We start from the raw sequence: 14,184 nt of genomic DNA on the forward strand, positions 1-14,184 counted from the left end.
TTTTCAGATTTATTTTTCTTTATGCATGCAAGAGCTGCGGTACAGGCCAGAGGTGGGGGGAGGGTGAGAGGATTCACCAGAGACAGAGTGGGGAGCAGAACAGGTGGATTTTACTGAAATCCACTGCTGAGGGAGCAGCAGGGAGACCGAAGAGGTCTGCTGCGCCATGTGGGTAAGCTCCCTGGCCGGGGATCGAACTCATGCTGCAGTGGCTGGTGATTGCTTGATAGCACTGAGAGTTAACCCCCTGCGCCACCAGGGAGGCCCATAAACTGGGTTTTAGTGTATAACTAGTACTACTACATCCCTCCACTTGAAAGGCAGTTTTGGGGCCATGTAGTTTCCACCCCCAGTTTCCACTCACGTCCTGTTGGACAGAACACACCGCCCCCAGCTGCACGGGAGGCTCCAGCATGGCTGTTTTGCTAGGAACCCACATGCCCACCTGTGATTCTGCCACCTGGGAAGACGAGGAGCCTAGAGACCGAGGGTCACGCTAATCTCTTCTGCGAGAGGACGGTGCTGGGCTGGCCACGGGCAAGGCTGAGATGTTATAACCCAATCGGGTTCTCTCTCCCGGAGCCCAAGGGTGGGGCAGTCCCCCCTAGACTCTTGGACCACATGTGGGAGAGCCCCTCCAGGAAGACAGAAGGGAGGCGTGGAGCACACCCAGGAGCCATCGCCACAAAAGAGACGGTAGAGCCCGAGAATTAGAAGAGAAGGACCTGTGGGGGGATAATGGTGGCCGGACTGTGAGGAGGAGGTAACCAGAAATACAAGGAAACGCTGGAGGAAATGCTAGTTTGGAAGTTGAGAGCAATTTCAAGAAGAGATTACATCAGACAAGGCCAGAACAATGGCCTTGGGCCCGTTGAGTGGGCCGAGTGGAGAGTGTGGAGAGGAGGCTTGCTGTGGAGGGCAGATTACAATAGGACAAGGTGCGGGGGCTCCCTGGTGGCATAGGGGGTGAGTCTCAGCGCTATCACACTACTGGGGCTGCGGCTTGAGTGGCCTGGGTTCCATACTGGCCAGGGAGCTCACCCACATGGCGCAGGGGTTAAAGTCTCAGCACTTATTAAGCAATCACCAGCCACTGCAGCACGAGTTCGATCCCTGGCCAGGCAGCTACCCACACGGCACAGCAGACCTCTCCTGTCTCCCTGCTGCTCGCCTCAGCAGTGCTTTCAGTCGTCTGCCCGTTCTGCCCCCTCCTCTGTCTCTGGTGAATCCTCTCACCCCTGACACCTCTGGCCTGCACCCCAGCTCTTTTATGCATAAATAAATAAACCTTTTTAAAAAATCTCATGATGGCTGCTTTTCTGTCTAGAAAGTTGGCAGAGGAGACCCAGACTAGGGGTGGTGGGTGGTATCTTGGGGTCAGAGAAGAAGTTTTTGGTTTATTTTTCATGATGGTGTGGTGCGTTAGGTGATGTTGGTGCATTTAGATGATGTTGGTGTGTTTTCAGTCACCGGGAAATGGTGAAGGGAAAGAAAGAGTGGGCTGATGGGAGGGACGATGACCCCAGCCTGCAGGAGTTTCAGGGCCCCGCTCCCTCTGTCCTGGGCAAGACAGCTGGGTGCATGGTGGTGAACAAACACAGGGTGTGGAAGGGGGGGCAGACCCCCTGCTGAGCACGTGCCGTTCATGTCTTATCTGACGTTCACATGACACTGGGGGCGGGAGACACTGTCTCACTTGGCAGGCGAGGAAGTTGAGGCTGAAACCCTGGTTCGTTGGTAAATGTCAGGCAGTTGACTCTCTGAGTTGATGTGAAGGATAAGTGGCGCAATTTACAAATAATAATACAAATATTGGGCTGTCGGAAAAGTCATGATGCATTTTTTTCTATGTTTTTCATAGCAAAAAATGCGTCATGGTTTTTCCGACAACCCACTGTTATGTAGATGGCAGACTCCCTGTCACCTATGGGGTCTCAAAAGAATGACTCCTTGGTTTTGCCGGGCTCTTGTGTCTGTAGCCAGCCTTTGGTGGCAACTGAGAAAAAGAATAGAACTCCAGTACGAATGTTGGTTGATATCTTGTTGGAGTCTGGAAGCGAAAGTGAAGACATATGTCAGAAGTTTGCTCACTTCTCAATGACGTGAGCAAATTCTTTGCTGAATTTGATAACAGTTTTTAAATATTGGAACAACATTCCCTCATTTTTTGTGGAGCAATGCATAGGGTGAAAGCTATAAACATTACACATTTTAAGATTTAATTTGCATTTTTAAAAAGATGTATTTATTTATGCATATTAGAACTGGGGTGTAGGCCAGAGGTGTGGGGGGTGAGAGGATTCACCAGAGTCAGAGTGGGGAACAGAACAGGCAGATTGACTGAAATACACTGCTGAGGGGAGCAGTGGGTGAAACAGGAGAGGCCGCTGAGCCATGTGGTGTAACACTCCCACCAGAGTCACATTCAAGCTGTTTTTTAGACAATGAGTGGAAATATGGTGAATCATAAAGACATTTATAAGTAGAAAGTTATCAAATCTGCCCAGCCCACACTCTGCCCCTCACAGAGCTAAGTGCTGTGGCATTAAGGGATCCATTTCTCAATATTGTACCATGTTACAAAAAATCTATTAAACCGACTGACAATGATTGTATCACATTCATTCTCTGAAGCTATGATTCTCCTAACAAAACCAAATGAAAACAATGCATCCTAAAAAAAATCAATTTCATGAATATAACAGTAAGGATCTGAGAACATTAAGAAATGGAATGGAATAATGACATTTGAAATTAATATTAAGGTTGTAAGGGTAATATTTTTTAAGATTTATTTATGCATACAAGAACTGGGGTACAGGCCAGAGGTGTGGGGGGTGAGAGGACCCACCAGAGACAGAGTGGGGAACAGAACAGGTGGCTTGACTAAATGCTGTGTTTAACCCCTTGTGTTTGACCCCTTGTGCCACGAGGGATGCCCAGAAAATAAGATTTTAAAAAAATGGCACCATATCCTATTCACTACACCAACAAAAACATCAGATTTGGAAGCAAATTTGGATAGATTGAGAGAAAGCTGAATATTTTAGTGGGCCACATAAAAGCAGTGTTGAATCTAGGGAAGATGCATATGGCCGCAGGTAGAGGGATGCAACCACACTCATCCTAGCAGGGAGCTCATTTGTCTCCCCCACCCCCCAGAACTAAACAATATTATCATGAAAGTAAGGGCAGAACTACAGTGGGTAACAGGGGGATGTTAAACAGTCCTGATACGGGAATGAAGACAGGAGCAGGCAGGGGCGGGGACAAAGCATCCTTGCTGTTCTGAAGCAAACTTCAGGAGAAGCAGATGACTGGAGGAGTGTTTGTTGGGGGGCCCTCTCCCCAGCAGGACCAGGGCCCATGTCGTATGGCTGGACACATCCGAGAGTTTGATTTGATGCACTTCTCCATGTCCACGCTGCTCTCCCCTCCCTCACACGCTGGGTCTGTTTTGTCCTTTTCTCTGCAGGTCCGAGCTTTGGCCTCTGCCAGTAAGTTTGAAGCCGAGTTAAAAGCTGAGCAAGAAGAGCGGAAACAAGAGGAGGAGAAGAGGAGGGTCCGCCAGGCCGCCTTCCGGGAACTGAAGGCCACGTTCAGTGCATAGGCAGATGCCCTTGACCTCTGTCCACAGCTGTGCCTCACAGATGCTCTCCCTGCCCCCTGGGAAACTGGTTGGGCATCCTCACCACACTGGCCCCCGCCCCAGCCAGCCTCCACACCTCTGCCCAGTGCAAAGTCCTCAACCTCGTGGTGGTAACTCTCTTCCCAGGGTCCAGCTGCCTGCTGGCTCCTGCCGCCTCCCTCCGCCCTTCTCTGTAGCCAGAAAGTGCCTTTACTTGGCCTTTGCTTTTTTTATGTCCCTCTACCACTCTACCTCGAAGAGTGGTCGGCGGTGTTAATTTGTACAGATCCTCCTCTGGCCGTCTTTGGAGCAGGCCTAGTCCTGGAGGACTAGGATTCATGGTGCCTGTTTCCTTGGGTAACTCGTGTCTGGACTGCTCCCTCCTGTCTGCCTTCCATCAAACCACCTGTTCTCACTGGACCTGACTCTCCCACGTGCCTTTTGTTTGCTCTTCTTCCCTTTGACCTTGGGGAGGCTTGATGGGAGCCAGGTTGGGCCCCAACCTGTCTCCTCTCCAGCAGGGCCCATGGCACGCTGCCCAGATGACATGATAGAGAAAAGACTGGAAGTTTCAACCTGCCCATCGCCTTTCTCCTGTCCTCTTCACCCCCTCCATACGTGTTTCCCAGTCCAGCCTCTTCTCGACTCCAAAACACTGTACTACTTAACTGTAAGAGTGAAAGAATAATTAGAAGTCCTAATAAGCGTCGAAGCATTCCTGTTAACGCTGACTCTATGCAAATCATACGGCAGTAGACCCTGGACGTTCCCACGTGACATATCCAGAACCTTTCAAAATCCCAAAAGTCACGACCAGCTTCATCATCTAGTCACGTCCCAGCAACTGCTCCACAGTGGAAGTGAAGATGTTCTTACCACCAGCACCAGCTTTCACGGGCTGCTCGTTCTTGGGATTGCTCACAAATACCAGGGGTTTGTTGTATTTTTAAAAATAATTTCCTAACGTCCTATTTATTACTTCTCTTTTGTAACTGCTGTCTTTACCATGAAGAAAACATGGGTGTTTCTACCTTACAGCTGTTTCTTTTTAAATAAAGCTGTGCAGATGAACTTTGCCTTCACCTCAGTGTGCTTCCAGTCTTCTTCGAATTGGGAGAGGAGAGTGTTTTCTTGGGGGCCAAGTCTAGTCCGGGTTCTGTTTGACACTGAGTCGCTGAAGTACAGTTAGAAGAGGTAACTACAGGGTTGGTTCTCATTCCAGGGCATTCTGAGTACTGAACTCGTCTGTCCCTGTCTGTCACTGAGGATTCTGTCAGTTGCAGGTAAGATCTGTTTAAGTTCTCTGGCTTACTAGGCCCCTTGAGATGGGTGAAGGCTGACGAGCGCTCCTTCCCATGTGTAATGCCAGAGTGTTTGGGGGAACCAGGCTAAGGACCCCTGTCCTTAGAGAACACCCTTAGCTCCCTACAGAGGGTTATTCTGTTTCTGCATAAGCCAAGAGCTGCTCTCTCTGGTCATTACTTTTCCCCAGGTAGGGTCACCCTCCAACTTCCCCATCAGAGGAAGTGGACATGAAAAAGGAGTGGGGAGCCCCTGATCGTGCCAGCTGGCAATCTTGCTTCCTGGGATTTACCCAAATGAGTGGAAAATTTTATTTCACAAAATAGCTGCACGTGAATGTTAAAAGCATCGTTACTAATGGCCAAAACCTGGAAGTGGTCAAGCTGTTCTTCCATAGGTGATGGGAGAAGCACACTGGCACAGCCAGACAACGGACATGATTCATTCAATGAGGAAAGATTATTCAGCAATGAAAGAAAATGAGCTCTCAGCTCACAAAAGATTTGGAGGAGACGGAAGTGCACACGGTGGAGTGGAAGAAGCCAGTCTGAGAGGATGCCATCTCTGCGACATTCTGGAAAAGACAAGTCTGAAGACAGAAGATCAGTGGCTGTCAGGGACTCAAAGAGGGAAGGACAGGTGGAGGACAGGGAATTTTAGGGCAGGTGACATTTATTCTGTGTGATACTACAATGGTTGATACAAGTCATTGTAGTAAAATGTAGCAGCATGTGTAAACCACAAGTGGACCCTAAAGGAAACTATGGGCTTCAGTTAATAATAATGCTTCGGCAGACCTCCCTGGTGGTGCAAGGAGTTAAGACGCAACCTATGAAGCTATCTGCAGCCACTGCAGCACGAGTTCCATCCCTGGCCAGGGAGCTACCCACGTGGTGCAGCAGACCTCTCCTGTCTCCCCACTGCTCCCCTCAGCAGTGGATTTTGGTCAATCTGCCTGTTCTGCTCCCCACTCTGTCTCTGGTGAGACCTCTCACCCCATTGCACCTCTGGTCTAGACACCAGCTCTTGTATGCATAAATAAGTAAAATAAATCTTTAATTATAATAATAATAATAATAATAATAATGTATCAATGCAGGCACGAATGTATTAATACCTCACTACATCGGAGGAAAGGGACTCGGAATCTTCTGCTAAGTTTTTCTGCAAACCTGAAACTACTCTAAAAGTCTGACAATTAAAAAAAGAAAAGAAAGAATTGGACATAGCAGTGTAATAACTCAAAACATCCTTTTGCCTCTTTGGACAACTGGCCAATATAAGTGCTAAAGTCTTTGAACTGTAAATGACAGACAATGTAACAAGAAGGGCCAAATACTGGAACACCCAGCTACAACCTGTCCCGGCTGGGAAACCCAGTCCAACAGCGGGGTCTGCTGTGCCTCTCACCAGTGTCTCTGTGGCCTTGACCTTCGCTGGCACACTCCCACGTCTCTACAGCAGCTTCTTTGCCCTCATTTTGCCCTGATTGTCCACCTGAAGCGAGAATAAGCTTCATAAAATGCAGGTTGTTCCTGACATCTGCCCTTCAATTGTTGCGTCCCTACTTTTAGGATCTGGCTCCAGCTGACCTACCCTGCTCCTCTGGATCTCCCTCCCCCCCTCTTCCTGAACTGTATACTCCAGGTAAATGCATGCCATATTCTAGCATTTTCTAGAACGTGCCACTCCTCCCGACTTTGGCACATGCTGTTTCCTCGCCCTGGCCCTCCTTCCCTCCCTTCCCCTGGCAAACTGCTCCTCGTTGTTTATGACTCCGCCTAAAGATTATCTTCAGGAAGCCTCCTTGAAGCTCCCAGGGGAGGTGAAGTGTCCCTACTCGATTGCACCCTGAGTTGTTCCCTGTTGCAGTCCTCACGGCATTATGCAGTATCCTTCCTCCTTGGCCTCTCCCTTTGGACTATGAACGCTGCCTGGCCCACAGCTATAGGGAGCAGACATCCAGCATGTGACAGGCACCCACGCCTCTGTGTTTCACAAGGACATACCAGGTTTGTTTGTTGAAGTGAACAAAAATGGAAAAGGGAAGACCACTAGCCCAAATTCAGGGAACTTTCACATCCCCTGACATGGGAGCCTGGCCTGAGGGGACTGCCCTAAAAGTACGGCTGGCAAAGACTGGGGACAGCTTTCTCCCTGGAAAAGTAAAGACCCTCTCTTGAGCAAGAGGGAAAACCCACCAACTAAATAAGCAACAAACCAGTCAGTTCTGCCTTTGCCCTGGAAGCTAAGGATTTGCAGTGAGACTATAGCAGCATGTAGCAGCCTCACTGGACCTGTTTCCTCACTAGCAAAATGGGGTGAGGATGATGACGGTGATGATCTACCTGGCAGATTCTGTGCCCTGCATTTAGGAGACCGTTAAGACTGTTAAAAATTGTATCAGTGTTATTTACTGTAGCTTAAAAAAAACCTCATCCCATCACTTGGGCTTCAAACAATCATTAACATCTACTCTTCCACACAGTTTCTGGGGGCCGGGAATTCACCAGTGGCGAAGGGCATAGTTGTGGCTCAGGGGTCTCATGAGACAACGGTCACTCGGGGCTGCAGTCATCTGAAGACAGGGCTGGACGACCCACTTCCACGGTGAATCCCTCATGAAGTTCTCAAGTGGCTTCTGGCTGCTGGAGGCCTCAGTCACTCAACAGGGAACCCTCCATGGGGCAGCTTGAGTGTCCTCACAACATGGCAGCTGGGTTCCCACAAAGCAAGTGGTACATGAAGAGCAGATGTAAACCACATTATTTTTTCAAATGCCTAGCTTCGAAATCACACTCCGTCAGCTCCTCCTACTTGGCAAGAATGGCTGGGCGTCATCCGGAGGCTGCGGCTACTGAGTCAGCCGAGGGGCTCAGTTATCAGAGACAGAATCTAAGCCAGCTAGATTGAAGCAGAATTGATTGAAAAGACCACCGAGGTGGGCACAGGACTGTGTGTGTGGGGGGCGGGGGGCGGAGGGGAACAGGTTAAGAGAACAGGCAGGGAGCCAGGCAACAGGGACGGTAGCCAAAAGCATGCCTTGAGAAGCAGCTGGCATGGTGCTGTGGCCCAGGCTGACCAGAGGTTTGGGGGAGACTTCATCTTCAGGTCCTTAGTCCAGAGACTGAGGCTGAGCCCAGTCATGTGCCCACATGGTGGTCGGAAGGGTTAGTGTTCAGGATGTTGTCTTTTGCCAAGGGAGGTGGGCTCTGCCGCCGTCAAGATTCTTTTTCTCAGGAACTATCCTGCACTGCTGGTGGGAGTGCAAACTGGCCCAACCACTGTGGAGAGCTGTGTGGAGATTTCTTGACCTACTAAACATAGAGCTTCCACAGGATCCAGCAATTCCACTCCTAGGTATTTACCCAAAGGACACAGAAACAGTAATTCCAAAGGGCACCCGCACGCCTATGTTTATAGCAGCACTGTTTACAATAGCTAAGCTTTGGAAACAACCCAAATGCCCAAAAATAGATGACTGGATCAAGAAGATGAGGTACATATACACCATGGAATATTACTCAGCATTCAAAAAAGATAAACACAGGCAGTTTGCAGCAACATGGATGGCGCTGGAAGGGATCATGCTCAGTGAAATAAGCCAGAAAGAAAAAGAAAAATACCGGATGTTCTCACTCATAGCAGGAATCTAGAAAACCTAAATAAGGGACCAGGAAAAAGACTAATTAATACAAAGTAAAAATCAAAATCAACAAGCAACTATAAACCAGAGACACACTGGGGCGGGGGAGGGGCGGGGAAAGGAAGGACTAGAGTCAAAATAAGGGGGGGGTGCAATTGTAGGGGGAATGTAACCAAAATGAAAATGCATACATTGTGCAAAGGTGAAAAAAGATGTAAGAATTATAGAAAATAAAATATTTAAATTAAAAAAAAATATTCTTTTCTCCCCAAACATGGAAAAAGTATTTCCTAAGCAGAATGGTGGAAGCATGACGCTGCGGAGATGTTCATGAGATGGACCTGGGGATGGTTGGTTTTGTGTGAAATATATAAAGCCATGTATCTGGGGCCTCCCTGGTGGCCACGGGGTTAAGTCTCAGCGCTATCACCGCTGTGCGATCCCTGGCCAGGGAGCTGACCCACATGGCACAGCAGATCTCTTCTGCCTCCTGCTGCTCCCCTGAGCAGTGGATTTCGGTGGATCTGCCTGTTCTGTTTCCCACTCTGGCTCTGGTGAATCCTCTCACCCCCCACCTGTGGCCTAGGCATAAATAAATAAATCTTTAAAAACAAAATAAGGCCACATCTCTGGCCATGGAGACGACATTGCCTGAGGTCAGCGACCACATGGGGTGCAACATCCTCATGCTCGGTGGTGCTGAGAATGAAGCAGCATAGACCTGTTGATGGAGAGACCATCTCACCCCCGCCCCACTGGCCCATACCCAGCTCTTGTATGCATAAATAAATAAAACAAATCTTTAAAAAAAAAAAAAAGAATGGCAGCTTCAGGGCACTTCCCTCTGGCAGCTCTTGCTTCAAAAGAACTGAACAAACAAGTGGAATCTCTGCTATCTCCACCATCTAGCACTGGGCTCCACCTGGTTTCTATCACATTCTACAGGTTGTGAAGGCCCGCAAGGTGCTACAGGAGTGTTGGATGGAAGCTATTTTCGCCATCTTTACAAAACTACGGTGTGATCAACCTGTGTTCATTCCTAATCAAACTCATTTGGGGCCACACTCCTTGCTCCCCTTTCCACTCAGTGATCTATTATTCTCATTTTCTGCGTCTAGCAAATATATAATAAAACCAAAACTTGGCTATCACCCCTGACTAGAGCAGGTACTAGTTTACTATTATAAATTTCAAGCCACTATACAATGAAACATGGATGAGACAGAGTGAGTAAATGCAGAAGAGGAAAATGCCTTGCCCTGGGAAGAAGGGTTAAGGTTAGGGTTAGGGTGAGGATTCGATAATCAATAATGTATTTGAGTCTATAGCTATTCGTTGAGTGACTGCTGTGTGTGTGCCTGGATAGCGCAGTGCTGAGGGTGCAGAACTGACCAATGTAGTATGTGCAATGGCTAAAAGCATGGGATTTTATTAGCTGTCCATCATCATTCTCATCACCCTGGTTCTAGCTGTCTGGAAGCTTATAGCTCAGGGCTAAAAGTATGGCTCCCTGGTGGCACAAGGGGTAAGTCTTAGCACTGTGAAGCTAGTGGCAGCCACTGCACCATGAGTTTGATCTCCGGCCAGGGAACTGACCCACATGGCACAGCAGACCTCTCCTGCCTCATCCACTGCTCCCCTCAGCAGTGTATTTCAGTAGATCTGCCTGTTTTTCTCCCTAATCTGTCTCTGGTGAATCCTCTTACCCCCGCAATTCTGGCCTACACCCCTGCTCTTAGAGGCCTATATAAATAAAAATAAATCTTTAAAAAAAGAAAGTGCGGCTAAGGCACTCAGAAAAACAGTTTGACAGTTTTCTGATGAAGTTAACCACTTAACTACCAACCCCATTCCAAGGTGTTTACCCAAGTGAAATAAAGACACCTGCATTTGAATATTTATGGAAGATTTATTAATAATCTCCCCACAGTGGAAACAACCCAAATGTCTCTAACTGGGCATCAGACAAACAAATAGTGCATACATAGTGGATGCTGCTCAGTGATCAAAAGAAGAAAGTATTGAAACACACAACCGTATAGTTAAATCTAAAACACATCATTCTAAATGGAAGACGCCAGTTTCAAAAGACCACATACTCTATGGTTTTTACCGGTGACTCTTGAACCATGGAGGGGTTAGGGATGCTGCCCTAACGCTATGGAAAATCCATGTATAAAGTCCCCAAAACTTTACTAGTAGCCAGAGACTTGACCAATCGCAGAAGTAGTGGATTAACATATTTTTTACTATATGTATTATATATTCTTATAGCAAACTAAAGAAAAGAAAATGTTAGTAAGGCAGTCACAAGTAGGTCACCGTAAATGTCTGCTCCCTGGTCATCTTCATGTTGAGTAAGCTGAGGAGGAGGAGGGAGAGGGTTGGAAATAATCTATATATAGTGGACCCGCATGACTCAAACCCATGTCGTTCAAGGGTCAGCTGTATTTACATGACATTATAAGGCAAAACTATCAGGCCAGCAAACAGATCATCAGTTTCAGGGGCTGGGAGTGGGGATCAGGGCTAAGCACAAAGGGCCATTGGGGGAACTTCTATGAGTGATGGAATTATTCTGTATCTCGATTTTAGTGGTAATTACACACACCTGCGTGCATTTGTCAAAAGCGGTAGAACTGCACACTAAAATTGCTAAATTTTACTGTATGTAAATTATATTTTAATTATATATAATTACAGGCACAGGTGGTACGGGATCAGAGAGCAGGAACGACAAGCTGGTTAGGGACAGGCTCTGCAGTCAGGCTGGGCTAGGAAGTCCCGCTGAGATTTGGCGAAGGTAAGCACCCTCGGGCGTCTGGCTGATTTTCTTAGTGCTCGACAGCAGCATCACCAGGATTACAAGAGAGAAAGCATGCACAGGCACTCCTTGGCAAGAAGGCTGGTTTGGTTCCAGACCATGGAAATAAAAGTATGGCACAAAGTGAGTCAGGCGAAGTTTTTTGTTTCCTGGTGTACATAGAAGTTCGGTTTACATTATACTTAGTCTATTTTGTCTACAAAAACAATGTACACACTTAAATAAAAAACTACTGCTAAAAATACTAATCATCTTCTGCATCTTCATTGAGTCATAGTCTTTTTGCTGGAGGAGAATCTTGTAAACAGCAATATCTGCAGAGCGCAATAAAGCAAAGCACAATAAAAAGAGGTATGCCTGTAAAGTGCTTAATGAGGTGGCTGGCGCGTAGCGAGCACTGGCCTTCCGAATTTTCTTAAAAATAACACTTCAAGGGGTAAGTGCTTTGGTGTAAGGAAGGGTAATTAAAGCAGGCTTTACATTAAAGCATTAACATGATTTAAGCTTTTGAGGATGAGCAGGAGTCATGCAGGTTAATGAGCAATGGGGTAAGTGTTGGACTGGCATTGTAACAAGAGGGAACAGCATGTGCAAACGCTTAAACAGGAGTGCATATGTGAGGCTCATACATGGGCATGTCTGAAGCTGAGGGGCCAATATGAACAATAAGGACAGTAAGGAGAGGGACAAGATGAACGCGAGAAGGGAGAGAGCTCAGTAGGAGGGAGTGTGAAGAGCCTGTTTAAGACTCTGCATTTCTTTTTTTTTTTAATGGAATCTTAATCAGTCTTTATTTAATTTAATTTAATTAATTTATTTATTTATACATGCACTGGGTACAGTCAGAAGCGCGGGAGGGTGAGAGAATTCACCAGAGCCAGAGCGGGGAGCAGAGCAGTCAGAAGGACCGAAGTACACTGCTGAGGGGAGCAGCGGGCGGCAGGAGAGGTCTGCGCGCCATGTGGGACCCTCCTTCGGTGGCCGGGGAGCAGCCGGGGATCGAACCGGCGCTGCAGAGGCTGCGGGCAGCTTCACAACCCAGCGCTCAACCGCTGTGCCACCGGGGAGGCCCAAGACTCTGCATTTCTAACACATTTCCAGTGATGTTTATGCTGCTGGTCCATTGACCGCACCCTGGGAAGCAAGGGAAGAAAGTGTTTCAGAAAGTCGGCAGTGGGCCTCCCTGGTGGCGCAGGGTTAAGGTCTCAGGGCTACCAAGCTATTGTCAGCCACTGCCACACGAGTTCGATCCCCGGCCAGTGAGATACCCACACGGTGCAGCAGACCTCTCCTGTCTCCCCGCTGCTCCCCTCAGCAGTGGATTTCAGTAGATCCGCCTGTTCTGCTCCCCGCTCTGTCTCTGGTGAATCCTCTCACCCCCTGCACCTCTGGCCCGCACCCCAGTTCTTGTATGCATGAATACATAAAATAAATCTTCGCCCAACAAACGTCGGAAGTGGTTCATCATGAAGGGGGGGCACCAAGCCAAGGTGAGGACTGCAAAACTCCAAGGAAAGGACGGGCCACCTGAGAGCGACAGAGCTGCCAGATTCAGCAAATAAAAACGCAGGATGTCCAGTTCAACTTGAATTTAGGAAAAACGAGCAATTTTCAGTGCAAATATTACCTCCCCAACATGCCGTGCGCCCTGCGTTTTGCCTGGTGACCCCTAAAGTCTCACTTTTAGGCAAAAGGCTTGCAGCCCCCCCCCAGGGGGGAGTCGGGGAGGGCGCTCCCCGCAGGGGGAGTGGGGGGTGCTCCCCGCAGAGGGAATGGGGGTGCTCCCCGCAGAGGGAGTGGGGGGTGCTCCCCGCAGGGGGTGTCGGGGGCGGGGTGCTCCCTCCAGGGGGGTGTCGGGGAGGTCGCTCCCCGTAGGGAGGAGTCGGGGGGTGCTCCCCGCAGAGGGAATGGGGGTGCTCCCAGCAGAGGGAGTGGGGGTGCTCCCCGCAGGGACGCCGCGCCCGCCCAGCGCCCGCGGCCGTCGAAGCGCAGGAAACGCTGGCTGAACACCGGGGAGGTTCTCGTTGGGGAAGTCGGCCCGTCAGGGCTGCGGAGCGTTTTGAACTCGAACGGGCACCGACTGGCCGCGCGGGCGGCGAGTCACCGGGCGCTGCCCCGCGCCCCGCGCTGGAACCCACCCCGGCAGCTCAAGGGCAGGCGCCCGGCCCGCCCCGCCCGCCGCCGCCGCGCCTGCGCCCTGGCGGCCGCCCGCCCCGCGGGGAGAGTGACATCCGGGGCCCGGGCCGGGGCGTGGCCGGGGCGTGGCCGGGGAAGCGGGCCGAAGGCCGCGGAGAGGAAGGATGGCGTGGGAGGCCGGAGGAGCCCGGAGCGGAGGGAGGCGGGGCGGGGGCGGGGCGGGGGGGCGTGGCGCCGCCGAGCGCGGTCACGTGACGTGCGTGGCGACGTGTCGGCCATCTTGTGTTGTTGAGGCTGAGGACTGACTTGGTGTCTGAGAGACTCCCTGTCCCGGACCGCAGGTAACCAGCGCCCACGGCTCGTTCCCCCGCCGGGCTCCGCGCCGCCGCCCGGCCCGCCGCCCTGCCCCGGGCCTCCCGGGCCTCCCGCCTTCCTCGGTGTCGCGGTCGCTGCGGCCCGTCCCGGCCCAGCCGCATGGACACCACAGGCCGCCCCGGCCGCCGCCGCGGCCGGCTCGGGCGTCAGGCGAGGGGACAGGTCAGGTGCGGGGCCGGAGGGAGCCTCCGGCCGGCGGGGGCCACCCCGGGCCCCGGCGCGTCTCGGCCGCGGAGGCGGGGAGCTCCCTCCTGCGGGGCCCCCGGGTCCGGC

At 50.4% G+C, this 14,184-nt stretch overlaps 2 protein-coding genes across 4 annotated transcripts in view; both read left to right on the forward strand.

Annotated features, from left to right (window-relative positions):
• The window catches only part of EFHD1 (EF-hand domain family member D1), a 32,327-nt gene extending 27,627 nt beyond the window's left edge, over positions 1 to 4,700 (forward strand). For all 3 annotated transcript variants that reach the window (XM_037521935.1, XM_054699191.1, XM_037521936.1), the window contains exon 4: positions 3,476 to 4,700. In XM_037521935.1, the coding sequence (XP_037377832.1) occupies positions 3,476 to 3,610 (135 nt within the window). In that variant the 3' untranslated portion in view covers positions 3,611 to 4,700. The remainder of the gene's footprint in view (positions 1 to 3,475) is intronic.
• Positions 4,701 to 13,804: 9,104 nt separating this feature from the next.
• Positions 13,805 to 14,184, forward strand: part of GIGYF2 (GRB10 interacting GYF protein 2) — a 123,377-nt gene continuing 122,997 nt past the window's right edge. The window contains exon 1 of the mRNA XM_037524237.2: positions 13,805 to 13,877. The gene's annotated coding sequence lies outside the window, so the exon portion shown is untranslated. The remainder of the gene's footprint in view (positions 13,878 to 14,184) is intronic.

This window comes from Talpa occidentalis, unplaced genomic scaffold (assembly GCF_014898055.3).
Source record: "Talpa occidentalis isolate TD23 unplaced genomic scaffold, MPIMG_talOcc4v2.1 talOcc4.3, whole genome shotgun sequence".
NCBI lineage: Eukaryota > Metazoa > Chordata > Mammalia > Eulipotyphla > Talpidae > Talpa > Talpa occidentalis.